At 48.0% G+C, this 27,372-nt stretch overlaps 1 protein-coding gene across 3 annotated transcripts in view; it reads right to left on the reverse strand.

Annotated features, from left to right (window-relative positions):
- Nucleotides 1–469: 469 nt before the first annotated feature.
- cd2ap (CD2-associated protein) overlaps nt 470–27,372 on the reverse strand; it is a 41,998-nt gene continuing 15,095 nt past the window's right edge. Inside the window, exons 3-19 of one of the 3 annotated variants that reach the window (XM_030110354.1) lie at nt 24,519–24,696; nt 23,219–23,319; nt 22,510–22,636; nt 21,511–21,689; nt 18,303–18,390; nt 17,295–17,389; nt 15,328–15,426; nt 15,107–15,160; nt 12,834–12,870; nt 11,335–11,394; nt 8,718–8,862; nt 8,263–8,372; nt 5,797–5,915; nt 4,830–4,913; nt 3,117–3,286; nt 2,681–2,744; nt 470–955 (exon numbers count right to left, since the gene is read on the reverse strand). In XM_030110354.1, the coding sequence (XP_029966214.1) occupies nt 914–955; nt 2,681–2,744; nt 3,117–3,286; nt 4,830–4,913; nt 5,797–5,915; nt 8,263–8,372; nt 8,718–8,862; nt 11,335–11,394; nt 12,834–12,870; nt 15,107–15,160; nt 15,328–15,426; nt 17,295–17,389; nt 18,303–18,390; nt 21,511–21,689; nt 22,510–22,636; nt 23,219–23,319; nt 24,519–24,696 (1,752 nt within the window). In that variant the 3' untranslated portion in view covers nt 470–913. The remainder of the gene's footprint in view (nt 956–2,680; nt 2,745–3,116; nt 3,287–4,829; nt 4,914–5,796; nt 5,916–8,262; nt 8,373–8,717; nt 8,863–11,334; nt 11,395–12,833; nt 12,871–15,106; nt 15,161–15,327; nt 15,427–17,294; nt 17,390–18,302; nt 18,391–21,510; nt 21,690–22,509; nt 22,637–23,218; nt 23,320–24,518; nt 24,697–27,372) is intronic. The other 2 variants (XM_030110355.1, XM_030110356.1) reach the window with 2 other exon arrangements.

The raw sequence follows: 27,372 nt of genomic DNA on the forward strand, positions 1-27,372 counted from the left end.
GAGACCCCGGTCCAGTCTCACACACGGGGGGTTCCAGTCTTTGGCTCCTCTCCTCTGCAGATTAAAGAGATGAAGACGAGATGCTGCTGAAGCCGAGGAGCTGCAGAGACGATAAACAACTCTGAAGAAAGAAAATAAAACCTTCTCTTCCTCCCTCTCACTCCTTTACTTTTTCTTTTTTTTGCATTTTTATTTTACAATTTAGACCTTTTTCACTATACGTCTGACAGAAAAATAGAAAAGAGCAGTATTTAAAAATATAGATATACATCATCATGCTGCTGCAGAGACTCCAGACCCCGGTACATACACTTATTAGATTTGTTGTTTTGTTTTCTTTCTTTTTTTTTAGACAGGCACAGTAGTGTTACCCTGGATAGGAATGCTAGAAAACATAGAAAAAAAAAAAAAAGACGCAGAGCGACCAGGAGGGGTGGGGGGGGGGGGAGGGGCGGGGTTCAACCCGATCTGAAATCAAACATGGTTTTTAAAATCAACTCTCGGTGCATCGCGTTTAAAAGTGGAGGGGAAACGAAGCGCCCCCTGCTCTATACACAGTCAGTAGTACTGGGGGCGAACCTGGCGAGAGAGCGGCGGCGGCGGCGGCCAGTCCAGCACGAGTAAGGCCTCAGGATTTCATATTGTGTTGGCAAAATAACAACGAAAAAAAGAAAAAAAAAAAAAAAAAAAGAGGAGAAAACATATACATCTGTCATTTAATTACATCTAGCTTGAAAAAAAATATATGTGCAAAATGTAAATCTTACAAATATGGGAGGAGTTTATGTAGATCATTGGAAAAAAGAAGAAAAAAAAAAAGAAAAAAGAAGGGTTGTGCTCGAGGTGGCTCAAGACGTTCTCCACCCGCCCGTTCTCCGTCTGCGCGCCACGTCTCCGTCCGGCCGGCGCCGCTTCACGTGGAGTGCACGCTCCGCTTCAGGCTCTCGATCTCCAGCTGGAGGGACACAGGGGTCATCAGGGGTCATTCAGGGGTCATCAGGGGTCATCAGGTCACGCTCAGTCTGGGTAAAGCTTTTCCCAGCCTGACAAACTCGCCTGCAGTCAATCAGCTGATTCAGCCCCACGAGCACGACGGAGGACTTTATATGATCAAATATTAACAATTCTATCTGCCGTGTTTTCAACAAGGAAGTCCAAACGACTGGGCGGGTCGACGGAGGTCAGAGGTTCTCCTTCATGACTGGTTCCACCGGCCTACGTCGATCGGCGGTCAGCCAGATACGCACCAATGAAGAGACACACCGACAACATCGTTTTTAAGAACTAATCACACATTACCGTTAAAAGCTCACAAAAGTCATGACAGCGCTCCTTTAAGCTCATCAATGAAAAATGGCGCCACTGCGTTTACTTTCCACCGCCGCGGTCTGAACAGCGTGTAGTTCTCCTGTTGGGCCACTAGTGGGAGCTGGCTGGCGTTCGGTCAGGGATGGAGTCCGGTGTCCCGCTCAGATTCTGATTCAACGGTTGCAGTTTGATGAATGTAAAATCCTGACGGTATGAACTGACGGCATGCCGGGTCGAGGGAGGAGGCGTCTTTACTCGCCGCGTCACGCCGAGCGTCCCGAGGGACGAACAGATCTCTGCGTTCTGCCTCCCCGACACGCTGTGGAGGCCGGCGCTCACCGCGGGGGGCTTCAGCTAATCTGCAGGTACATTTCTTTGTGTGTGTGTGTGTGTGTGTGTGTGTGTGTGTGTGTGTGTGTGTGTGTGTGTGTGTGTGTGTGTGAAGCCCGCCTGCCTGGGGTTCTCTGCGGGGGGCGCCCCTCCTCCTGCGTTCAGAGTTCTGATCGATGCGGTGCTGAGAAAGGCCGGCCTGCCGCTGCTGCTTCATCAGAAACGCCCCGTGGTTCCTGCATGTGGCACGTCAGCAGCAGAGCGGAGCTGGAGACCCGGCTGTCTGGGTGTGTGTGTGTGTGTGTGTGTGTGTGTGGAGCGGAGCTACACTACATCAAATGCACTGGCCGTTGGTTATTTCTACAGGAGAACTAATAATGACTCTACTTAAAACTAGTGAAGAAGAACAATGCGGGACTGAAAGTGAAATTCGCCCATTTTTGTTTCGGTGTATTTTATGTATTGATCCTTTTTCCGTTTCTTTGAAACCATGACTTTTTTTGCCTCCTTCAACCACTTGCTTGGTGGTTTTGCAGCACTGAGCCAAAAGAGGAGGAGCAGGGATGAAACCTTGAACGGCGGAGCCTCCATCAGAGTTACAGCACTGAATCCTCCTGTTTCAGAACAGAAGAGTGAATTCCACGTGCGCCGCCGCCGCCGCCAACGTGATTTAATTGGTCATTCAGAGGTTGGAGTTTGCCGGTGAGTGCCTGTCTGTATAGCCAACGTGTTTCATTTAAATAAAAGTGAGAGAGAGCGCGAGCGAGCGGTAGTGCTGATCCCGTGACGAGACGCCGCAATGAGCCACACGTGTTTCCCGCCGAAGCCTCTTTATGCCGGGAACAAAAAGCCCCATCTGCGCGTCGGGAGATAACACGAGCGCACACGTCTGGAAGTCGGAATTGTCCTCCTGAAGTCCACTGCCATCCGGCGAGCTATTGTGTGAGATTACCGGTGTGCCGGCGCGTCAATATTTGACTACAATAATGGGAGTAATGAAGGTAGACAGCACAGCACGCTTTCCCGGGGCGATCGATACTACCTGCAGGGCCACGCGCTTCTGAATTTCTTCGTCCAGCGCTCTCCGTAGATCCGTTATCTCTTTCCTGGAAATAAACACACACACACAGACACACACGTGGCGGTCAGCACGTGCCTGCGCTCGTGGTGAAGATAAAAATGCATAAATCCATCTTTCCGATGTTCTCTCTGGAGATCAGAACGCGGCGAGCGACGGCGCTTCCTCCACGGCTTCAGTCGACTGTTCCTAATGCGCCCGCGATCAGATAACTCCAGATTCTAGAGCGGCGCGAGTGGCCGGCTCCGCGGACGGGACGCAGCCCGGGGCTCCGCACAAACTGGAAATATGCAGATCTTCACCGACTGCCTCCGGCGCTGCGTCACACGTCCGGTGCGAGAGAACAAACAGCCAGCGAGGCTCCGACTGAAGCCAGATTCAAATCTGGAGGGATGCGTACGTTTGCTGGGTCTTGAGCAGCTCCACAGACATCAGCAGCTCCTTGAACTGGCTCCGGAGCTCGTCCAGCTGGGCGCCGGCCTCCTCGGGCTCCGGCTGGGCCCTGAGGCCCACCACGTCCGCGCTCGGCTTGTGGAGAGACGGCGACGGCGATAAGGTGCTCGCGGAAGGCTGCGGAGAGAAAAAAAACCACAAGAGGGTGAAACCGAATGAGTAACCTCGAGCGAAGGTGATAAACTGTTCATATATACACACAGAAATAAATGTGTGGGGCTCCTGATGCATGCTGGGAATACGGTTTCTGCATTTCTGCATCATTGAATTCTCAAATGTGGACCGAATCCCTTCAAAGCGCCGGATACGTGGCTGTCACCGCGGCGCTGCTCCGCTCGGCTCGGCTCGCCACAGATCCTCAAGATCTCATCAGAAAAACACATCAGCTGCTTTCAGCGGCGCCGGCCCGACTCCGGCGTCTCGTCTGGAGTCAGCCATCACCTCTGCGGTGCGACAAAGTCAAAGTGACGCTAAAGAGGAGCGCAGGTGTGACTCTGCCAGCTCTTAGAGAACAGAGAGCATACAGTCTGCAGAAAGTCTCCTCTGGGTCTGGTTCTGCGGGTTTCTTCCCGTCCTTCCACGTCAGATTGTTGGGTTTTGCCGATTTAACTTTGACCTGAGGGGCTTCAGATTCCACCACGAATTTCTGGTTCTACGTTGACGTCAACGGCGGAGGCGAGGGGGGTCCAGGCTTTCCTCCGCCTCCGGATCAGGACTCAGGCCTGCAGCCCGACAGCGAGCTGCTGGAGGGGAAGACGGAGCTTCTCTCAGTTTGTTTGCTGAGCGGCGAAATGTCCGGAAGGGGCCAATTAACAGGCTGCCCTGCTTCAACGTCCGCTTCCCAGCCGACGCGGTCCAATTGACGTTTTCACCATAAACGCTCCTGGACCGTGCAGTTACCTCAATTCACTCCTTTATCCACGGGTGATTCTCTTTTAAAGACGCCCGGCGGTCCAGGCTGACATATTGGCGCAGACAAACCATACTCACCACTCGAACAAAACAAAAAAAAAATCTGTATTTTATTGGATGTTTATATCCTGCCCTGCGGGCCGAGGCAGTGCGGGGTTAAAACGGCGAGGGCTCAGAGCGGATCCGGCGTGACAGCAGGACAGAGGAGGAATTTAAATCCTCGGGAGCAGCCCTGAATGAAACGGCGTGCTTCTCTCAGTAATTCCAGCAATTACTGGGCCGGAGCGCGGGTCACTGTCCACGTCCGAGTAAACAACCGCCAGCGATTGAAGCAATCAGGGCTGGATGTGGAGCCTGCCGTCGCTGTTTTTCACGTGCTCGGTGTGCCTTCGTGTTCCAATCGGAATAATTATCGAGGAAGAAAGGAAGAACAAGGAAAAGAAAAAAAAAAAAAAAACACACGGAAAAATGTGTTTTAATCAATGGGCCTGATTCACACAGATCACTTGTTGTTGTCCGTGCACTCGTGCACGTGCAGGACAATCGATTCACTACGTGCACGTGCAGTAGCAGCGTTTCTAGGTTTTGCAGTTTTCAAAAAAAGTTGCATTTCCCGTTTCGGGTTTCCACCAAAGACGAGCGTTTTCTCCGACATTCCCACCCGGCAGCCTGGCGGCCCCCGACTTGGCCCGCAGGCCTCGCGTTTGACGGCGCCGATTCCAATTCTACATTCCGCCTTGGAAATTACCTTTCTGGTTTCTGATTGCTTCGCTTTGGCTCCGTCCTCTTCATCGGCCTTGAAGGACTTGTCGGCGCTCGCCTCCTTGCTCGGCTGCGGGAGAAAAGCTTCATTAGCGCCTGGAAATCCATCAATATTTTAATTGATTTTCTCCACCGACCGACTCAACCGATAACAACTGGGGAGGGGGAAAAAAATATATAAAAAAAAAATTACCCAACACACAATAACAGTGTGCCGGCACCGAGGGGAAGGCTTATCTTTAGCAACACGTGGCAGTTAATCTCTCACAATTATCTGGACATGTGCAGCTGACTGATGTCTGGACAAGAGTTACCACTCTGACGGGTGATTAGCGGAGTGGGGGGGGGGGGGGGGGGGGGGGGGGGGGCTCACGGTGAGAACTGCCTCCGACTGGGCATTAATCACGCCTAATGTGGTCGGGAGGTGCCTGTCAGAGTGGTTTTGCCAATCAGAAAACTAAAAAAAAAACAACACAATGGGAGGAGCCCCCGCCCAGCAGCGTACCGGTTCTGGTACCGAGGTTTTTTTTTTTTTACACACACCCGCTTATCAACACTCAGACACGAGTGTTTGGATGTAACCGTCATGCTGCCTTCAGGCCTGATTTATTATTTCAACTCCCCGTGTTCGGCGGGGAGCCGCGGCGCAGCGTGTCGCCGCACCATTACAATAAGCGAGCCGGTCCGGCTCCTCGGCGGTCCTGATGATGAGCCGTTCTCCGGAATCCCCGCTGCTGGGTAATGGGAGACGCGCCGCGACGCAAAGCCACTCCAGAAGAGCTTTAAAGTTCAGTTTCTGTGACTGGATGGATTGTTGGAAACCGCATGGCACCTGTGTGCGGTTCCATTAATTAAAAAAAAAAAAAAAACAAGCCACAGCCCCCACTAGTGGCCTTCCATGGTAACTGCACATCTGGTGTTCAGTGTTTCTGCGCCAGCGCCTCAACCCTTACCGAGTGTCCGCCGCCGAACTGGGTGGGCAGCCTCCGGCCAGGCATCTTTGGTCTGTCAGCAGTGGGGTGAGAGAGCTTCTCCGAGGTAGACGACAGCTCATCAAAACTCATCAGGTCGGCTGCGGATGGGCGACAAAATGCAGAGGTGAGCGGAGGAAACGGCGCCGGGAATCGGTGTCACGGTTCCGGCCGGCGGCGCTAAACGGACATCCACACATCGACGCGGCTAATTTGCACTTCAAATTCAATTTCAATCAAGCGGAGTGCCTTGTAATTGCTCGCTAACAGCTCGAGTGCGTGTTTATTTCCTGCCCGCTCACAACAAACAAAGGCGGCAGCAGATATGAGCCTTTTTAAAAGGCTCAGAGCTTCAAGCGCGGCAGGCGCCGTTCGCCGCAGACACAATTACCACGCCGCTCACGACATATACTTTCTGTCTGATACGCCGCTAAATAACATTTCTCTGGAGGTGTTTGAGGACATAAACAATTCCATACTGAAAATGCAGACATTATCAAACCGCTCTCTGAATCACGGACGGACTTCCTGCTGACTGGAGGCCGTTCCCCGAGACAAAAACACGACCCGTCCTTTCATTTTACGCTCAAAGTCTTCAGACTTCAGTAATTTGCAGGAGAAAATGGAAAAATAAAGGATAATAAAGATGGTGGTAGTGCTGCAGCTGCTCTTATGATGGGTTCAGTCTCGAACGCAGCTGAGGAGGGAAAAAGACTTTCCCTGCAATCTGTTCAGAAATGAAGGGCAGAGATAATATTGACGCCGTTATCACCGCCTCTGAATCTCAGCCCGGCTGATTTTAATGGCTTCTTACTACTTGTTGACTTGAGTCAAAGCTCCAAACTTTAAAAGCAGATCTGCTCGATTAGTGACTTAGATTTTTTTTAACATTTTTTTTGACGTGAGGAACGGATTTTCTTTACTACGGACGGGAAGAGAACACGAACGACCTGCCGTCGCTCCTCTGACGACAAACTTTCTCGGCGGTTGTGTAACGGCACTTTGCACCTCCTCCGTGGCGAACTGGAGGCCGCGGCGGAGCGCGATCTGCAGTCCCAGATTGACTTTCCGTGTTGGGCGGCGATGCCAGACAGACCGGCTTTTCCTGAGCGCGGCCGCCGGACTTTTAGCACCTCTTCAGGCCGTGAGTCACCGGGAGACCCCTGGAGGAAAACGCTCGCCGCTTCCACTCAGAGCGTCGCACATGTCTTTTCCATTTGGTCCTTTAAGCTCCCATGTGCCTCCATTTGTCACACAACTTCTCTTCCTTCCCTCAGAGCGTCGCCCACAGCTCCATCCGTCCGCTAATGCTCCTCCTTCACAGTTACTCCTCTTCTTTTACATTTCCCCGCCTCACACTCGTATTTTCACTTCGGAGGTGATACCAACTGAGGCTCGGAGCGCCGTCTTGTTCACGGACGAGTTTTCAAACAACGGGCAGCCGCCAACCGCTGACGGACTTTAGAAGACGGCACTTTTTACCAGAACAACCGTCATCAAAAGGCTGAGAAACTCCAGAGATCCCTCAGTCTGTCGATGCATCTGCGTCCTCCAGAGAGCTTCTCTCTCTCCTTTCATCTTTAAGCTTCTATACAGCTCAACTAAAACTTCCCAACTGGGTGCAGATCTCATGCACATTTAATGATTTGTTGCAAATTTGCATTTACACGGTGTTTACTGAGTGTGGCGGGATTCGGCCGGTTGTGCTGCTGAAGGCAGGAACCGCAGCTTGGTGTGAAATGAGCGGAGCAGAGACTGTGGGAAACCAGAACTCGTCGCCATCCTTCCTGCAGCGCGAAGAGAAGACGTCTGAGCCGCCGAGACGCTGGGCATTCTCTCCGTTCTGTCTCGTGCACGGCGTACAGAATGTGCAAAAGCAGATGCATTCTGAGGCGCGAGGCGAGTTAGAGGAAGTGACGTTCAAAGGCATGGCGGCGGCGGCATCATGCTTTCACGGCTGCCTCTCAGCAGCAAGGTGTGTTTCTGATTCAATGCAGCCAAATGTAAAGGATCTATTCTCTTATTCAGCGGAGGTAGTGAAAGCGGCGAGCGGCGACACTCGGCCGCTCCATCCGTCCTCCACCCAGGTGAAAAAGCGCTTTGTAAACGCAGTCGATTCACCAAGTCACGAAGCCCATAATCATCACAATGCAGCCTGCCGCCAGGCGCAAGCAACACGTGGAGGCGTCATTATTCCCCTCTTTCACTGCAGCAGATCTCACTGCCTGCCTGCCGAGGCGCCGTTTCTCCGGAGAATAAGGTGAACGACAGCATTTAGTTGCAGGTTAAAGCATGCAGAAGCGCCCGGCGCTGGGTTTGTAACGCCGCCGTGAGCCACAGCCAAAAGAACAAAGTGGCACCCTGCTTATTTCCGGGACAGCATCGTCGCTCCGCTGCGGACGGGCGGTTGAGCTTCATCGTCTCGGTTTAAACGGCGGCTCGTCATACCTGTGTCTGAGGACTTCTCCCCCCAGTCTCCAGACAGCGTCTTGACCTTGGTGGGAAAAAATGGCTCGTACTCTGATTTGGGTCGCGTGGAAGGCACCTCTCCATTGTGCCTGCGGGTGAAAACGGGAGAGAATCCGATCAGAAAAGCTGCGAGAAAACGGTAAAATCTACGGTGAACTACGTAACGAAGACATGACTCCGTTTCGGACTGGAAAAGCTGAACTGAGGCCCCTGAGGCCCGAGCGGACGGCGGCGGCTCCGAGGCCTCGGGCCGCAATACGACCGCTGATCCACAGGTCACTGCAGCTCAGCTGCACGGACCCATGCCGCCTCTACAGCCCTGCAGGGGGTCAGGTTTCACGGTTTCATTACAAAAACAAACAGCAGCGCCAACTAGTGGCCCAACGTGGAAAAGCCACGTCCTTTTCAGTGTTTCCGCCAACAAGTGGTCTTACTTGAGGCTTGGCGAGGGAGCGAGGGGCTTGTCGGGCCTCTTGGGCGGGATGCCTCCCGGCCGGCGGCCCGGAGGGGGGATGGGCTTCTTGGGCGGGACCACGGGCGCCGCGGGTTTGGAGGGCTTGGGGTCCGGTGTTGGCTTGTCTGCAGAAACACGACAGAAGAAGACGGGAGTGGTAGATTAGTTCCATGAGGCAGAGGAACCGGTGAGTCATTCTGATGGAGGCAGAAACTCATTTCACACCGTTAACGAAGGTCAGCGGGGGAAATTATATTCAGCAGAGACGAAACAAACAGGATTAAATGGTGATCGGCAAACACGCCCGCTCGTCTATTAAATTCAAAAAGTTTCAGCGTTTGTTGACTAAAAGAGTTAGAAAGTATTCTTGAAAAAAAAAAAAAAAAAAAAAAAAAACAGAACAGTTGAGGGTGGACCTCGGCCGTCCTACATAAGGCCCGAGGGCCAAAACCGACCATCAACAAGCTGTAATGCGGTCCACAAAACAACCACACAGCCTGCAACAACCGCAACGAAACCATCCACTTTTTCACAATGTCTTAAAAGCAGCATATGCAACAACAAGCGAGCTGCCTCGGCGCTTACAGCCATGCTGTCAAGGGAGAGTTTTTCAAAACATATAGTTGTTGCCACCAAGAGAAAAAGGTCAGCGCTCTCCACCAGACTGACAGAATCCCACCAGCACCGCACAGCAGAGCTCAAGGATCCAAGCTGATCACGTGTACGCCGCATCAAAACAAAGAAAAGGACATTATAGCACTATTTTACCATTCTGGATCACTCTAAATGATTATCCAGGTCAAAAATAGAGGGAAAGTGAAGAAATACTGTCGTGAGCACATCAGCAGATGTTGGTAAAAGAGTCTGAAGGGAAGCACTGACATTTAAGACGGCAGAGATGCACCCGGAGGCACAACAACACATTTTCTTCAGGAGTATTAATCTTGTCTCTGCAGCACAACTGGATGTGAATCCCCGTCCGCTGCAGCCTCCACGCTCAAACCAAATCAGTCCTGTGGGAATCGCGGGGGGGGGATCTTTTTTTTCCATTCCTCATTCCACCAAGAGGAACCTCCAGGGAAGCCGGCCGAGGATCAGGCTGAAGCAGTGTGAAGCGTGCAGAGGAAATGAGCGATAACCACGGAGCAAACAGGCTGAGGCAGCGGCCGTCTGCACTCTGACTCATCCTCCAACATCACAGCAAGGTTAGAGAATAAAGCAGTCGGAGGTTTCCTACATTTAAACCCCGCAGGCCGAGAGAAGGGAAGAAGGCTGAGGCCCATCTCGCTCTGAACGCTGTTTACCGGGGAGGTCTGAGGGCAGAAACGAGCCAGACGCTTCGCTCTGGGCCGGGAGAGGATCGACACTTTCTGAGAGATCAGCAAAACTGAAATACTGGCAAAGCTGTGTTATCCTGCCAGGAATACTGAAACACTAACCGGCTTTTATCATTAACCACAAGAGGAAGACGATGACAGGAGTCGTTTTGGATAAATGCATTCTCTAAGGCGTTCGGTGAAAACTGGTGAGACGAGGAAGTGAATTCAGATCGCTGGAATAAAACGCGCCGCAGTATCGACGCCGCCGCGCGTCGCTCTGGATCGATCAGACAATTAGGTGGTTGTTTTGTTGAGGAGAGTCTCATTTCTGGCCGCTTCTACATCAGAATGACACAAATATGCTTGTTTACAGAAATAAAACAAAGCTGCTGAGGTTAAACACAAGCAGAACTGGTCAAAGTTGAATCCAAATAAAGATAATTGGATTAGATACGCAACTAAAGTTAGATTCACCTGTTTTGATGACACACACATACACACACTCTTCACGATGTAAACAGCTCCCTCTTTGTCACACTTTCAAGACTTTCGCGAATATCATTTTAAATATTTGTATATTTTCAGTTAATGTTTGCAAATTAATGGTTCTTTGCTGTGACTTCTACTTTCCTATTTTATGGTTTGTTGCTGCACCAACAACCAAAACAAATTCCCAATGTTGTAAAAACTGTACTTGACAATAAACCCGTTCCTGATTCTGATTAACTGGAGAGTACAAGGACAATCAGAAGGACGAGCCGCTATAAAGCACAGGCAGTTAGTATGTCCTTGGAGAAAAATCAGCGTTGATGCGTTATTATCCTCCCTGCATGTTCCTGAAAGATGTCCCTCAGCGACTCCACTCGTTTGGATGTGTGTGGACGCTGCTCTCGGTTGTGTGTTTTCACCTCCCAGGCAGCTCCTGCCTGTCGCTCTTTGCCCTTGCGGAGCCGCCGTTTCTTTCGTGTTCTGGCGGGACGGAATCGGCCGTCAGACTCGGCTCCGGCGGCGGCGCTCGGTCGGAACAAAGGTCGCAGCTACTGAGAGAAGTTTTCAAATTGAAAAGTTCTGACAGCAGGAGACCAAACTCCGCTGAGTTAAATCACACTGAGAGGCGATTACGTTCTTATAGGCGCCACAGCTTCACATTCAGTGCTTTACAGCCACATAAATACAGAACCGGGGGTGAGTGAGAGCAGATCCAGCTGTGCTGACTCCAGACGGAGTCGAGCGGGGCGACGGGAGCGAGCGGTGGAAAAACTGAAGGAGCGGCTGTACCTCTGTCCTCCGTCCTGAAGTGAGGCTTCCGGTCGGCGCTGGGGACCTCCGGCTTGAGGGCTGAAAAACGAGGCATGGTCCACATGGAGTTAGTCTGATTCAGCGGGCGGAGGAACGACGGCGTTCCACAGCACCAGAGAACGCCAGGCACTGAGCGGCGTGTGACGTACGGAGCGCCTGCAGCCGCGTCTCGAGTCGCACGTCTACACACGAAACAAATCTCGATGCAGACAGGATGCAGAGTACACCTCGAACGTCCCAGTAACACTTTCCAAACCGCCGCATCACGCAGCGGCGGCGGCGGCGGCAGGATATGAAAGTAAACCGGGGGACTTCCTGCGCAGACGGGAAACCAATCGTGCAAGTGTTGCAGGTTGCAAACGGTGGAGGTTTGGTGCCGATACTGGAACAGCGAAAGCTCGACCGCAGTGGATGGCATGTTCTGCTGCACTGGTGCTAACGGGCAATCGGACGCGAACCTGCACACTTACTGCTGAGCAGAGATGGTAAAAAAATAAATAAAGACAAAAAGAAATCAACAGGTTTTGTAGTACACAGCCACGATGCGATCAAAAAGCTCTGGGACTGCAGCTCTGAGAGAAACAAAAACAAACAAACCTCATTTATGTTCCTCAACCAGCTCCTTTAAAGCAGGAGACTCGTTTTCCCAAAAGACCAAATGGAAAAATAACACTTCTGTCATATCTCGAGATAAAAAAAAACTTCTTCCAAACTACTTTCCTCCCAGTCTGGAAATCATGATTACATTTTTGTGTATCTCGAGTCCAATAAAAACTGTATTTTTCCCTAAATTACCTTTTTTCCCCACGGTGAAACAGCAATTTCAGATAAATACTGCTCCACACAACCAACTGAGTATTAATATCAAGAGCGTCAAATATCCTGAAGAAGCCTCAATCAGCAGCATGTCAGCAAAACAAAGCTTTGGTTCAACTAAAACCTATTTTGTGCCGAAATGTACATGAAAAACTTCACATTTCTTTATGAACAAGCTGGAATTTACTCAGATAAATCTCATTTTCAGAGTCATGACGGCGGCCTCCTGCTCCTGGTAGTTCAGCTGATCGGCGGACGAAGCGTCACCCAGTGTGCCTGGTTACCGTGACGCGGCGCCGAAAACACTCGAACCAGTTCTGACGGTCATCAGCTTTCATTTGCAGACTGACTGATGACGAGGCCACGGCCGCCTTCTTCATAAACGCCGAGATGAACAGCGAGAAGATGTTGTTTGGCTTATTAGCGGCGGTATGAACTCCACTTAATGAACCGGCTAATAACCCCGTGGCAGAACGTTTCCTTTCTTCATCATCGACCCGGCTGGCGGAAGACGCCGCCACTCTCGATCCTCACATTTAGATCGTTCCAGAAATTGCTGCTTTCGTCTTTTAAATTGGAGACGATCAGACTTCCTGATCGGCTGGTGAAGAGAACAGGAGTGAAAACAAAAAGGACAACGCCGGGGCTGAAGCTGTCCTTACCTGTGCTTTTGGAAGGCGGCGGAGGTTTCTTGGGCTTCTGTTGGGAAAACAAAAGAGCAGAGAGTAAAAATAGGCCTCGGTCACAAAGCGGAAGACGACTCGCTGAGACAACAGCATCCGCTTGGCTTAAAAGCATAAATCCCAAAGTGGCGAGAAGACAAAAGCAATCAGCTTCGAGCTGAAGCAGGAAGAGCGTTTTCTAATTCAAGGCTGTGATGTTTGTTTAATAACCATTTCCCCACTATCACTATGGTCAAATCACTCTGATTTCCGAGACCTGGGAAGCTGGAGAGTTACAGAACTTGCTGATTAAATATTGGTATTGCAGAAAGACGAAGATTAATAACATTTTATTACTTCCTACTGCTTTTCAGACGTGTAGAATTAGATGTCTATGTATTTCTAGATGGGTGTGTGTCGGAGATAGACTAGTTAGTTTGTGTAATTGCATAAAATATATTCATTTACTTGCATATTCTTGCAACATACTGATTTTAAAATACAAAACAGCTCTACAGGTTTCCCGAGTTGGTTTCATGCATGCTGGGAGTGAGAAGCGCCATAAACTGCTGTTTCCTGGCGTGAACCGTCTGCACGCCTTCAATAACTTCAACAACACTCGACGCTATGTTCCACTGCGAAGGAGCACGAGACGAGCGTCCGTCTTCCGTCCGTGTTGAGATGCGATCAATATGGCGTCAGTCGCGAGAGCCGGGGTCCGTTTCACAGAGCGGGATCGATAAACCCTCAACTGCTGATTAGAGGTAGTTTGTTCAAATGCGCCGCAACCATGAAAAGACGGCATCGATGGAGGCCCGATTCGACGAGTCACCATGGCAACGGGGGAGCAGAAGGGACATCTTTCATCACGTTGACGCCCAGAACACAACAAGAGCTCTTGATTCTCACTTTAAAGTGTCAACGCGGCCTTGACCTCAGCGGCAAACATGACCGGGATGGGACGAGTTTCCACCAAACTCAACAAATAGACTCTTACGCAAAGCGCTTTATGTGGCTTATGAAGTCATTCCATTAGGCTCTGAGCGCCGGGCGAGCTGGGATACTGACTGGACTCCTGCACACCCCATGCCCGGGACTTCCTGTCAAGCTCACTGCTTCACCAGGAACAGGTGAATTCTGTGGATGAGCGCGGTCACTCTCAAAGCTCTGAAGCAGACTCCTTCCACTTGACCGGCGCTCCACTCACGTTCTGACATTTACCGACGCAGACGCTGTCGTCTCCATCTCCTCGCTCGGAGACCCTGCGGGGCAAACAATCAGCACTGATGGGCTGATTGCCGGCGGCCTTTTAAACAAACAAGCAATCCAATCACATTACACAACCCCGGCGGGCGCCGCCGCCGCCGCGCTCCCACGACAGCACGCTGCCCCTGATTAAAATGCTATCGTGCTACAGGGACGCGCTCTTTTTCTTTTAATATGTTCACACTTCCAATTACTTATCAGATTTAAAACAAACCGCCGGGCGAAGCCTCATCTCTCCGAGGGCTGCGCCAAGTTCACTGAACACATCGCCGCGCGAGCAGACGGATTAAATTAACCACGGCGTGTCGCGTGAAGCTTATCACGAGCTAAATAATGAAAAAAAAAAACAACAACTGACTTAACGCCAATGACGGACGATTAAACGCTGAAGTCAGCAGCAGACGTTGCTAGGAGGAGGAATGACGCCAGGATTTGGTTTCAGGTGCTGCGAACAGAGAGAAGGGTTCCCCTCAGAGTCTTGATAACGCACACGCAGCGTATTTCAGTCTGCAGACGAGCCGTCGGCTCCGTGAAGCCTCTGATTCACCCGTTTACGTTACAGCAGCTTTCTAATTTTATTTTGGAGTTTTATTGTCAAACATGAACAAAAAAGTGGAAAAGAGTAGTCTGATTTTTTTTTTTTTTTTTATGTCCAGCATTTTATGAGGATTTTTTTTTTTTATTATGTACAATGAAATAACCAGAGCAGTGCGGAGACTTTTAATGTGTCTCTTTGGAAATGTAAGTAAATTATTATCATGTTCATTTCTTTTTATCTCTCAGAAATTAAACGCTTTGAAAACGACTGCTCTGGACCGCAGATCAACTTAATCTCTGGCCATAAAACTCAAAGAAATGATAATCCTTACATTTCCTCTTCCCCTCTGCTACGCTACTGAGTGATGTGGAGCTTGAATAAAGAGCGTGCAGACTGCCGGACCCCCTGCTGGGCTCCCCGCCTGGAAAGATTTGCGGCCGGCTCTCCGGCATGTTAAATCGGGACCTACCTCCTCTGAGTCCGGCCTCGGCGATGCCTTCAATGACCCTCGTGACGCGGGGGACTGAAACACAAAGGAAAAAAAAGAATAAATGGGAGACATAGTGACTGACATTTGAGGAAAATGTGAATAAAACTGATACAGATTCAACAATGAAATTCCAGTAAAGAGCGATTAGATTTCTATAAACCTAGACTTTAACGTGAAACCTGCTTGCGGAGTCGCCTCACCTCCTTGTCCGCGTCAGAAATCGGGGTGACGAAGTTGTCGGGGAAGACGCCCTCCTCGCCCCCGATCTCCCCCCGCCACCAGCCGGGCTCCCCCGTGTCCTGGAAGACAGCCATGCTTTATCACCTCGGATCCACCTGTTGCTTTGTGGAGCAGCACAGATGCAAACATGGCGCAGTTCCCTCCAGGCACCACTAGATGGCAGCACACCACCAAAACAGAAGCTTCTGCTATTCTGCTGCACTGACTCAGCTGTGTGAGTGTGAGTCACCTGTAATGGTTTACTGAATGACAACATGAAGGTTTCAGTAATAAACCCCTCAACAGATGACGAAACAGAAGAGCGGGACGAGCTGAAATGTTGCCACGCTGGTTGCCAGTGACTCACTTCGGCTGACATCGAGTTTGTGTTCGCGCCTGGAGTGCCATTTCTCAGGCCGTGACTGACACAGGGTATTATATTTGGATTAAATTATACCTTTTTTTTTTTTTTTTCCTTTTTAAACATAGTGCCGGAAGGAAAACCTTCAAACCTCCACAGCAGAGCTGCATGATGGGCCGATTGTTATGAATTACTGGGTTTATTCAGATTTTACGGCTGTAGGATTATAAAAAACAAGAAAAAGGAAAGAAGAAGAAGAAGAAAGGAGTGGGTGTTTCAGCCTTTGTCTGACAGTTCTTTAACATTGTATTCCAGATTTCTCTAATTCTGCTGGTAGAAGAACAGAAGAAGTCAGTGCAGGGGGAGAAACTCATTCAGGCCCGTGGTGCGTTCAGGATCACCTCCACGCGCACGGAAAACCCGCTGCGGACGGCTTTTGATCTGCTTTGTTTGTGAAAAATCTCGGCAGAGTTCACTCACGAGGCGAACGAACCTGGCGAGTGCGAACACGCCCTGAAGTGGAACCTCTTTGTTTGTGAACGCCTCGACAAGGTATGAAGGAGACGGGAGGTGCATTCTGGGAATCGTAACGTCAGCAAAACACTGAACGGCGAATTGGAAAGAATGAATCTGTTTAAGGACAAATGATAGAAGTTTTAGGGGTGGGAGAAAATGTTTTTTAAAAAAAGTTAGTTTGCATTTCCCACCCCTAGTTTTTGTATTTTCATTTCAGAAAGGTTTTGGGAAATGATGCCTGTTGACACAGCAACAACAGAAATGCTGAAAACAACATGGCTAGCATGCTAGGCTACGACCGGGTGCTGTAATGAAAACACACAGACAACAAGACGCTATAAACAACAGAAACAATATAGGATTATAATGAGAATTTCTTTCTGGAAATTGATTTTTTTTTTTTTTAATAATTAAATACAAACTAAATAACTACGTAAATAAATAACTAGTTAAACAATAAGTTCTCTTCTGGAGACTATTTTAAAAAGTAGCATTTCCAGTGGCTCCGAGCACAACCGTCATGTTCACATCAAATGAAACAAAGTTTTGCGTTATTTAATTGAAAACGTGTTAACGGCAGCCTTAGACGAATCGATTATCGATCACGTGGAGCTGTATTTGAAGCAGTGATTTAGCACCGGGCTGTATTTCCACTTTGCTCATCTTGTCACATATAAATGACGTCACTTCTTCATCTGGAGATGAGACACTTTGATCGTCCTCTGGTGACACCAGATCAATAGATTTAATGCGCCTCACTGCGCGGCTGTACACACCTCGAGCTCGCTCAATAAGGAACAAACCGGATTTTATCGAAACGCTTAGAAGAGATCTAATAACTTGCCAGATTAAACATTCATCCTTATCTTGCTACAGAAATGCGATCCGGTGAGACCGGAGTCGGGAGAAGTTTTGACAGGTTCTGAGCCAAACGCTGCCATTAGCCACAGGTAATCCAACAGGCTCGTCCACTTCATGCTGCGCTCGCACGCCGTCAGTCCCGTCTCATTATTATGTTGTTGCTGCGTCTCGTCACCGCTGCCACGGCTACATCTGCACATGGAGGCTTACCTTGGTCAGTATATGGATGATATCGTCCACTTTCAGGCTCAGCTCGTCCACGTGCTTGGCCTCAAACGCAAACGTGACCTTACAGTACTCTTTCGCTGAGGGAACCAGAACAATGGCATCTATCACAGAGGTTTACGTGCACAAACACACTGCACACATGCACCCGGCTACCGGCCATCTTCAGGGGCGATCCGAGAAGAATCTCAGGCTGAAGACGAATCTCGCCTCTACTGACAAACTGAGCCCCTGTGGGGGGGGTCTCTGCCTGAACGGGCCAACAAAACCTGATCAGATCTTCATGTAAGCGTGTCGAAGCTCACAACGCTTCTCAAAGCTCAGCGGCGTTCCATCTTTGGGTCTTGGATAAGAGATAAGCCTCATCAGCATTAGATAAAATAAGAATAAGACACTTTATATGATGAAAAGTCCCGTGCCTTTCTTTTTTTTTCAGGGTTTAGCTTCAACTTGTTCAACTTGGGTGCTGTTGCTTGCTTTTATAATGAACAATACATTATAAACATTAACAGTGGAGTACACAGACATCCGCTGGATTGTAGTTATGACTGACTGTCAACTACAAAGCTACCAAACCAGCAAGTCCAGGAGAATCTGGACTGGGAGTCACGACATTCTGGAGGAAAACACTGTTACTGTCTATTTACCGAGCATGTGCAGAAGAACTAGTTACTCCAGCTACGGTGGGCATTCGCTGGAGTAGCGCTTTCTCCAAGCATTTTCAGAAACCAGCCATACCACGTCTCCCTTTGGTATGAATGGGTGTTATAGTTTCATTGATTGATTGAAAGCTTTGCATTTTCACTTGAAAACGTTTTGTAAAGAGGGACCTGGGTGATTCCAAGGAAAGATGGCTGATAATTACCGACTTGCATGAAGATCTGATGTGATTTGGACCATTCATGAGAGTAACTCAATCTAGCCCATCTCCAATGGCTGGCTGGGACCCGGGGTATTCAGTTTTGTCGTCATACTCAAACTCTGGAGTCCTACCTTTGGATTTGCTGTCCCCATCGGCTTTCTGCGAGTCTGTCGTGTTGGGATGGGCGGGCTTTGCGGCAGATGGTAATGATGGGATTGGCTAAAATGAAGCAAACCATACAAATGGCAATGCTTTACTGGACATGGGTGGAAGGAATCTCGTCTGTCAGACGGCCTGAGTCTGAGCTGAAATGAGTGGACGCGTCTGATGTTTGATGAACGGTGCTGTTAATCATGAGGTTAGAGCGGGACGGACGGGTCAGAGGGCTCGTGGCTTCCCAGTGCTTCGAGAGACGTCCCGCGGCGAGCTCTTAAGATGTGACGACGATTTAGGACGTTAAGAAAAGTTTGACTGTTGTGCAGCAGCGCTTGCAGACAACACTGCGGGAGAGATGGCAAACTTTTCTGAAGTGGCAGAGAAGGAAGTCAGAGGCCAGAGAGCGGTGAGTGGATTATATGGGCTGGCTGAGGCCAAATGAAGATAATCCAGGGCTGTGAGGAGGAGGAGGAGGAGGAGGAGGAGGAGGAGGAGGAGGAGGAGGGGGGGCGCGTGAGAGCATGCGACATGTCGTGGGGAGTCGAGGAGACTGAGGGAAGCTGAGTTAGTGGTGGAAAGTGTGTGAAGAAGAGAGAGGAGGAAAAAGGGGAGAGGTTTAGAACTACGCTGGTTTAGCCCACTGCTTCAGTCACAATACAGCAGTTAACATCCACCACAGCAGATCCTGTGTCAGCTGCTTCAACAAGGGCTTCCCATAGTCTGCTTCAGTGTCTTTTCCTCGTTTGATGATATCCTAAACATCCCAAAACGAGCTGTTTTCCCCAGGAGTCTAACGTGGCTGTAGCGGCCTGCATACAGCAACAACAACAAAAAATAGTATCAACAGATGCCTTCTGCTTTCACAAATGGAATCGTGGTCAAAGTAACTTCAATATTTGACAATAAAAAAAAAACAAATGTTTGTTTTCTTTAAAAAGTGCAATGAAACAGTGAAGCATGGTGGCGGAAGCATCATGCTGTCAAGTGTGTCATGTTGTTGAACAAATACAGATAAAAATTGGAGGATTTGTTTTCAAATAGGGCTGTCGCGGTAAACCGGTATTGACGATAATCGTGATATTAAAAAATGAAATTTCAAAATGCGCACATGATAATATCGCATAGAGAATGTAGAGCCACTTGAAACGTGTTGAAGTGTATTTTCAAAATCCGCTCCTGTTCTTCCGCCCTGCTTCTCTCCCTCCTGCAGCACCCCACCTCTCCCCCTCCCCTCTCATATAAACACAGCAGAGCAGCGGTAGCCGCACAGCTGCTAGCTAGCGCGGCTCCCAGTTAGCGAGCGTCACGAGTGAACTAAACACGTCGGCGGTGGCCGACAACGACAGCGAGACGCTCTATCCTCACCCGAAAAAAGTGAAGTCGGTGGTGTGGGAGTTTTTTGGGTTCCTAAAAGTGGAAGCGGACAAGTTTGACGACACGCCAATTTGCAAGAAATGCCGAGCTTCATAAAAATCTGCCATAAGCAGAGAATGGAAACAGAAAAAGAAAAATATCCCCGTGATTGTTCAGTAGACATATGACTTGTCATTCTTCAGTTACATACAAATGCCTTGTCTCTGCTATCCACAAATGATTTTGTTAATCTTGTAATTATAAGCAGATTTTGCACCCATCCGGGTAGTAGTGGGGCCCCATTAGGTAGGTTCCAGACGTGTCATTGTAATGTATGCGGTGGGTTTCAAGTTGTGTCGCTGATATCCGCCGTCTGTCGGGGCCCCCTTCAGCTCGGGGCCCGAGCCAGTAGCGGCGCCTCTGACTGGAGAGAAGCAGCTGCTGCGCTCATTCCGCCTCGGATTTAAACAAACAAACAAACAAACAAAAATTCTCGGCAGTGTGGTGGTGGGACAGGATTTCAACCCAAGAGGGTCCGCGTGGGTTTTCATAACCCACCAGCCCTACGTAAATTAAGCCTCTGCGTGTGGATCCTCTGTTAATCAGTTTATCAGATTTTAATTAGTTGAGTGTAACTGCACTTTTTGTATGCAGTTGTACAGTTACTGTTCTCATATTGTTTCAACACCTTATTTGACAGGTGTTCTGAATGTAATTCATCTGGGAAAACAGAGAAAACAAACAAAAATAAAATTAAAGATGAATCTGAATGTACCATTATTAGTTAATTATTTGCTGATATCGTGATAATATCGTTATCGTGATATTTTTTGGTCATGATTATCGTGAAGAGAAAATTTGATATCGTGACAGCCCTATTTTCAAACTGACAGTACAACTTTAGGAAAACGTTAACTCCTGAGAAAAACACACTCCTGGAAATTCTGCACATATTAGTAAAGCTAAAGTCTAGTGTCTACACATGCATCTGTTTCAAAATCAATTCATGCAGAGCGTTCTAAAATAAAGATAAATAATTGTATTTAATGTAGAAACTCGGTTTTCTTGAGTATGAATGTAAAATGGCACTAACATTGATTCAATTTTTATGAGAAAAAACAGAGAAAATCATTCAAATTTTAACCAAAAAGTGTGTTTACACAAGTAGATTCTGTGTTTCTGAATGTCTCACAGTTCAGTCAGTCAGTCTGAACTGGAGCAAATGAAATAATGGGAGAAAACAAAGATAAGCAGTGTGATGAAGGTGATGAACTGTCCTGACGCCTTCTTTAATCAGGCCAAACTGCACAATCACACAGCAATTCAGCTGCTCGGGGGCTTATCTAACCGAGGCAACATCAGGTCAAGTCTGAGCAGCAGCAGAAAGGGCATAAATACTAGATGTCATTGGAAAAAAAAAAAAAAAAGTAGGTCAAAACTGAATAGAGAGCTAATCTGCATGGACTCATCTTTATGAGTCCCGGACAAGCACCTCGATTTACAACACCGTCCATGACTGTTTCCCCACTCGGTGAGAAGTTACCGATTCATTTTCTGTCAGCTGACTCAGCTTTCTGATGTCTCTGCTGCTTCCTGCTCCTCTTCTTAATCTTCGATAAAAGCTAATTATATTTTACAGGAACCTCTTCTTGTGCAGTGGTGGCTCAGTTTCCACGTCTTCCTAGATTTGCTGTCTTACTGTAACCATATTAAATGTTTCTTCTGCATTTTGCTGCTCATCTAGCACTTTTGAACTGACCGCTCCTTATCTGGTATCTTGCACGTCGATGTAACTTATCCGTCTATCGGCCTGGGTCATTGATCACTGACCTTCTCCTTCTTCTCCTCCGTGTCAGGGCTGGGCAGTCGGGCCTTTAGTTTGACCGAGCCCTCTTTGAAAATGTCTCCGAAGCCGATGCCTCGGATCTTCTTGGGCTGCGCGATGACTCCGTTCCCGGAGGAGGGCGGAGGGGATGTCGGGGTGGCACTGCCGTCCACCGCACTTCCGTCTGGTGAGGAGATGGAACAGACAGAGGAGGATGGCGTTTAGCTACAAGTTAAATAGGAATCCCTCGGCCTGCTGTCTTGTCTGCATGTAGAGAGTAGAGCGAAGATCACTGCCTTGGGTCTACTGTAAAAACAGGCTGATGATTGACTCAATGCGTTTTTACCTTAGTTAAACTAGTCTGAATGGGTGAAGTTTAATGAGAAAATCTAACAAAAATGACCTGAAGACAATCTATAACTTTTCAGAACTCCTTTACTGAATGTACTGTTTATTCACAGTGCTAAACGTTAGCATGACGCCACGCTGTTTGCTGACGCTGCACTTCCCGGTTCAGGAAATCACTTAAACATGTAGAGTGTGTTGAAACTTGGCTATTAAATCGAAGTGTGAAAAGTTTTACAAACTCAGAAATCAAACCTGAAGAGTCATTTACACCTTCAACAACTACTCAGATGAGTGGAACACAGTTAACACTTTTACTGTCAATGAAAAGACAAACCAGCAGAACTGTTATCAGGTTCCTGGAAGACAGGAAGCAGCCGTGAATCAGAAGAACTTTACCGGCTGTGCATATAGACTTCTAGTGGAATATTTGCCTTAAAGCATTTATCTAAAAAAGCACCAGACTATGATATGACACTTGCACGTTGCCTGTAGGCTGAGGGAGGACGATACAAACTAGTACAGAAAAATACAACTTGTGCCAGAAAGTTTGTTTTGCTATCAGGCCACCAACTGCCTCACCCAACACAACATTCCTGTTCTCCTTTTCTGACATTTGGAAACGAAGCTGCTCACGGCGGCCTCCCCCCGTGTCTTACCAGTCTCTTCTGCCGGGGCGTCGTTGGACTCGCCGTCGTCGGCCATGGGGTCCAGCTCTTTGACGAAGTTGGAGGGGAACAGTCCGGACTTTCCGTTCAAGCTGCCGCTCCACCAGCCTTCCTCCACCTGGGCCACAGAGCAAACAGGGCATCACTCAAACACATTTGTTTCTGTTCTGAATACAGACTTGTGAGGCTGAGGTGTGAACGAAGAAGCAGTTTCACTGTGAACCTTCACGCTGCGCTGAAACAGCACGGCGCTGGGAAGGCTATACACCACCTATATAAAGCAGTGTATCGTCAGCATAAAGCCTGTTCTGCAACTAACTACAAACTTCGCCAACATTCAGCCTTTAAAACCTGCATATGTCTCTTCTTCGAGCCTTTTCTCTGGCAGTACTTGAAGGTCGTCCTGTTCAAGTCAACCTGTTGTGACTTGCTGGTGGTGTAACCAGCCACTGCTCAGAGCATCTTCCACACAAATCCAAATGAAATATGTAAGTCTGCAGTTCCAAAGTCACTGAAACGTCAACATTTTCAACAGGCTGTTGGAAATACGAAGCCTCGTTATCTGCTTTGCCACGACAGAACAAAAGAGAAAGGGTGTCAGTTCCCCCTGATGTGTGTGTGCGTGTGTGTGTGTGTGTGTGTGTGTGTGTATGTGTGTGTTTCAGATTAGAGCATTTACAGATGAGAGCATGAACGGTACCTCTTCGGTGATGTCTATGATGTCTCCCACTTTGAGCTCCAGCTCGTCATCGTTCACCGGCTGGTAGTCGAACTGCGCTTTGCACTGTCTCTTCTTCGGCTCTGTGGGAGGGGACGAGAGCCGGTTAGTCAACTCATCGGTGTGTGTGTTTATGCTTTAATCAAATGTGAAGGGGTTGTGTCTGGAATGTCGAAGGCAAGCGGTTGGAGAGGGGGGAGTGTGTGTTGTGTGTGTGTGGGAACTGGGATAGGTGTAAACACAGCGAGTGGGAGGTGTGATCGACGGCCGTGCCTCGTGAGGAAGCCGTCCTATGAGGACTCAACTCGCTGAGCAAGCAAAGAAAAGAGGTGCGAGTGCTGATTCCCAGCATTTCAACAGCGCTCTGTTTGCCGAGTCTGCCGTCACATATGATATAATGCCTATTTCTAACTCTCCTACATTTACACATATTGAAATTGGCTTCATGTTGAGATTATAGTAAGTTTTGAAGTTTTTCAAATATATAGATATTTTCATCTCATATGTTACAACAAAGAAAAACTTTCAAATTCGATTTAAAACCGGAACCGGTTATAGCTGCTAATAGGGCTGAAACAACTAACTCATGATAAAAATAATTGCTGTTAACAGCCCATTGCTGTTATTGCAGCCAAAAGCCAACAGTTTGCCTTGTTGTTTGTCTCGTGCTTCAGCAAGATGGCGGAGGCGGCTGGTGTAAGCTTCAAGAAACAACTCCACTCAGTGCACTGCTGCGACAAAGTGCTGCACATAAATAGACAAAAAACCCAAAAGCATGACGTGCAGTCAATAAAACAATGACAAACAGGAGTAGAGTGTCAAAAGCTGGGTTTAAAGTCAAGGAGTGAAAATGGGCCTTGAGAACAGTATCTTTAAAAACAGATGGTGAAGGTTCCTATCTGATGCTCCGCCTCAAACAGAAGTATGGAAAAAAACTTCACACTAAATCCACAAAAAGACGTAAATGCAAACTTTGCATGAATGGACTGGCCTTACACAGGAGTACAACAATGTTGCTCTTTTTTTTTTAAACAATCAACCAAACAATCATAAAAACAATCGCCAGATAAATGAATTATCAAAATGACCATGCAGGTTCCAGGCCGGTTTTTACAAAGACGTGTTTGACTACATTTCAAGTGGAAACTTGAAACTAATTTTTGAGCTTTTGTTTCCGAAAAGTCAGACATTTACACTGCAATATTGTAAAAAAAACATTCACAAAAACATCAGACCTGCTGAAAATAATAAGGTTGGTATAGATGGTGTTATATGTTCTTACTCTTGGAGGCGGCGGGCGGGTGAGGGTGGAAGCCGCCGGTGGGGATGCCGATGGTGCTCATCCTCTGGACCAGGTTGGCCACGTTCCCTGAAGTCTTCTCCCTCCTCACCGGAGGAGCGCTCTCTTCTTTAGTCTCACTCTTGGCTTCTTTCACCTCTTTGGACTCCTTCTTCACCTCCTGAAATATTAACAGACAGAAAACAAAGGTCGACTTCAAAGCCGCAGGAACAACTGGATGAGCGGCGCGTTACAACAAAACACAGACCCATGGAGGATATTGACAATTTCTCTGTGTATTGTCAACACAGCTTGCATTTCTGTTTTGTGTACACACACACACACACACACACACACACACACATTATATGTGTGTGTGTATATATATATATATCAATAAAATCAGCTCCATTCAAGCACTAGGAAATATTCTAAACAAAAGTTATACTTTAAAGGATACTTCAGTTTTGCAAATTATTCATATTCCTTAATCCTCATTTCACAAGGACGCTTTAAAACATACTCAACATGAAAAAATGTAACTGCTTCATGTATTTAATCTAGGAATTTTATATATTTGACATGAAAACTTCACATATTTCATATATTTAATCCAGACTCTTCAAATATTTCCGATATTGAATACAGCTATTTCACATATCTTACATAATTACCATGGAAACTTAACACATTTGATAAATTTAAATTTGGAAATTTACATATTTCACATATTCAACATGAAGATTTTACATATTTAGTATAGACACTTCACATATTTAAACCTACACTAAGGAACTTTTCAACCTTAATAAAACATTTTAATATCTTTTGTGATGATACTTCGACTTACAACTAGTTGAATGACCCCTCTGTGACGGGCTAAGGGCGTCAGTATTGCTTTCACTTGGACTGAGCAGCTGTGAGGAGGGTGGCAGGAAACCTGCACACTAAAAAGCTCCAAATGTGCAAACTGCTTTACGGCATGCGTCACATCATGATATAACATTGTTTAGCCACCATTAGATTAATTTAGATTCACTACCTCGTCGCTATCCATCCTTCACACAGCCACTGGAAACAAATGAAGGCGAGTTCAGTCCGACAGCATGCCCACCAGGAGCAGCAATTTACGACACCACGCGCTAGTCCTCATGGGAACTGTAGTATTCGGTCAGGCAAAACGCTACCGCTTTTGTCCACTGGCGCCGCCAAAATCAACGAAAACTGAAAGTTCCTTAGTGTTGCTTTAACATAATTGATAAGGAAATACATTTAATATAGAAACTTTACATATTTAAGATACTTAATACATACATTTTATATATTTGACATGTTCAATACAGAAACCTGACATATTGAACAAAGAGACGACATATTGAACATACTTAGCATCGGGAGCAAACAACAATGGAGGTATGTGACCGAGAGCGTAACAATGCAGGCAATGTGTAGGGAGGACGTGAGAACGGCTGTATCACTCTCACATTACATCAGGCGAAGGGAAATGTGTGACAATAGGATGCAGCAGAGAGCAAACGGGACACTAAATATACCATAACTATGGCAACACGATCACGGCTCGATGCAGCTCTGTGCCACTTTCAGCCCACTCGCCGCTAATGACTCCCATCACGTCACGCCGCCGGGGCTGGAAATAAAAAGCTAATGTGAGCCGAGGAAAGTCCCGGACGACGGGACAAAGTCCACATAGCATGGGCTGGAGCTGAGGACCTGCTCGGAGGAGGGAGACAGTCGGAGTGGCTGGAGGAGCAGCGCTCCTCTGGAGGGACTCCCACATGGTCTTTTCTGCTCTTTCCATCCAAGTACCGAGGAGAGAACCCTGCTTTAGAGCCAGCCTCGGCTGGTCGGGATCCAGGTGTGACAGTAGAAGGAAGTCATTAACCTTTGTCTTGTTCACGCCTTGGCCAAACCAAGTCTACAGTCAAAGTGTGGTTGACACAGTAGGAGCGATGAAAGGAGCAGGGCTGGGACAAAGCACGATTCTACCATCCAATGAGATCAAAACACAACAGATTAATTGATCACTGTGAATTTTGACGATCGGTAGAATCATTAACATGGATAACTGACAGGATCCTCATGTGTGAGTTCAGAAAGCTGTTGAACTCACTTGCATAATATCATTCACTTAATATTGATCATTAAAATGATTTTGGCGTTGGGAATCCTGACACAAAACTCTAATACCGTCCGAGGCCGAGAATGGAGAGATATCAACTCTTCTGCAGTCTGGACTGGACTTTGTAACAGAAGCCATCTCCCCTGTCAACAGAAGCTTTATCACAAACAGATCAGACATTTAAGCCATGTCACGTCAGTGCCGACGGAACCAGGCTGGAAGATAAAGAAATGAGCACCGCAGCAAGACGGAACAAACCCTGTTGCACCTACTCCGCGGCCGGAAAGTGAGGCCAATTCGACTAATTCATGCAGAAATGTGGTTAGAAACACTCATGGTGCTGCTGAAATGTCTAATTTTAACACGATTTCTCACTTTTAACCGTCTATTTTGAACAGAGCTGCAAGACGACTGTAACTTCCCCTCTGGTCAGCTCAGACACATCCTGAACCGTGACAGGCGTTCTGAGAGCTCTCTGCCGGACGGAGAAAAACTCCGAGACGCCGTGAAAACGCAGGTAAATGAGCCGAACGTGGTCCTGAAGGCTGAACGCTCCAAAGCGGGAGCTAACTCACTGTTAGATAACAGCAGTTAAACCTTCCCGTCCTGCGTCAGCCGCGCTGACTCGGCAGTTCCGCTGGGAGAGGAAGTTCAGCTCTGTGCCTCCATGTGAGCGCGTGTCGGCGTTGATGTATTCATTACTTCTGCGGGGACCAA

Source organism: Salarias fasciatus, chromosome 15 (genome assembly GCF_902148845.1).
Source record: "Salarias fasciatus chromosome 15, fSalaFa1.1, whole genome shotgun sequence".
Classification (NCBI taxonomy): Eukaryota; Metazoa; Chordata; class Actinopteri; order Blenniiformes; family Blenniidae; genus Salarias; species Salarias fasciatus.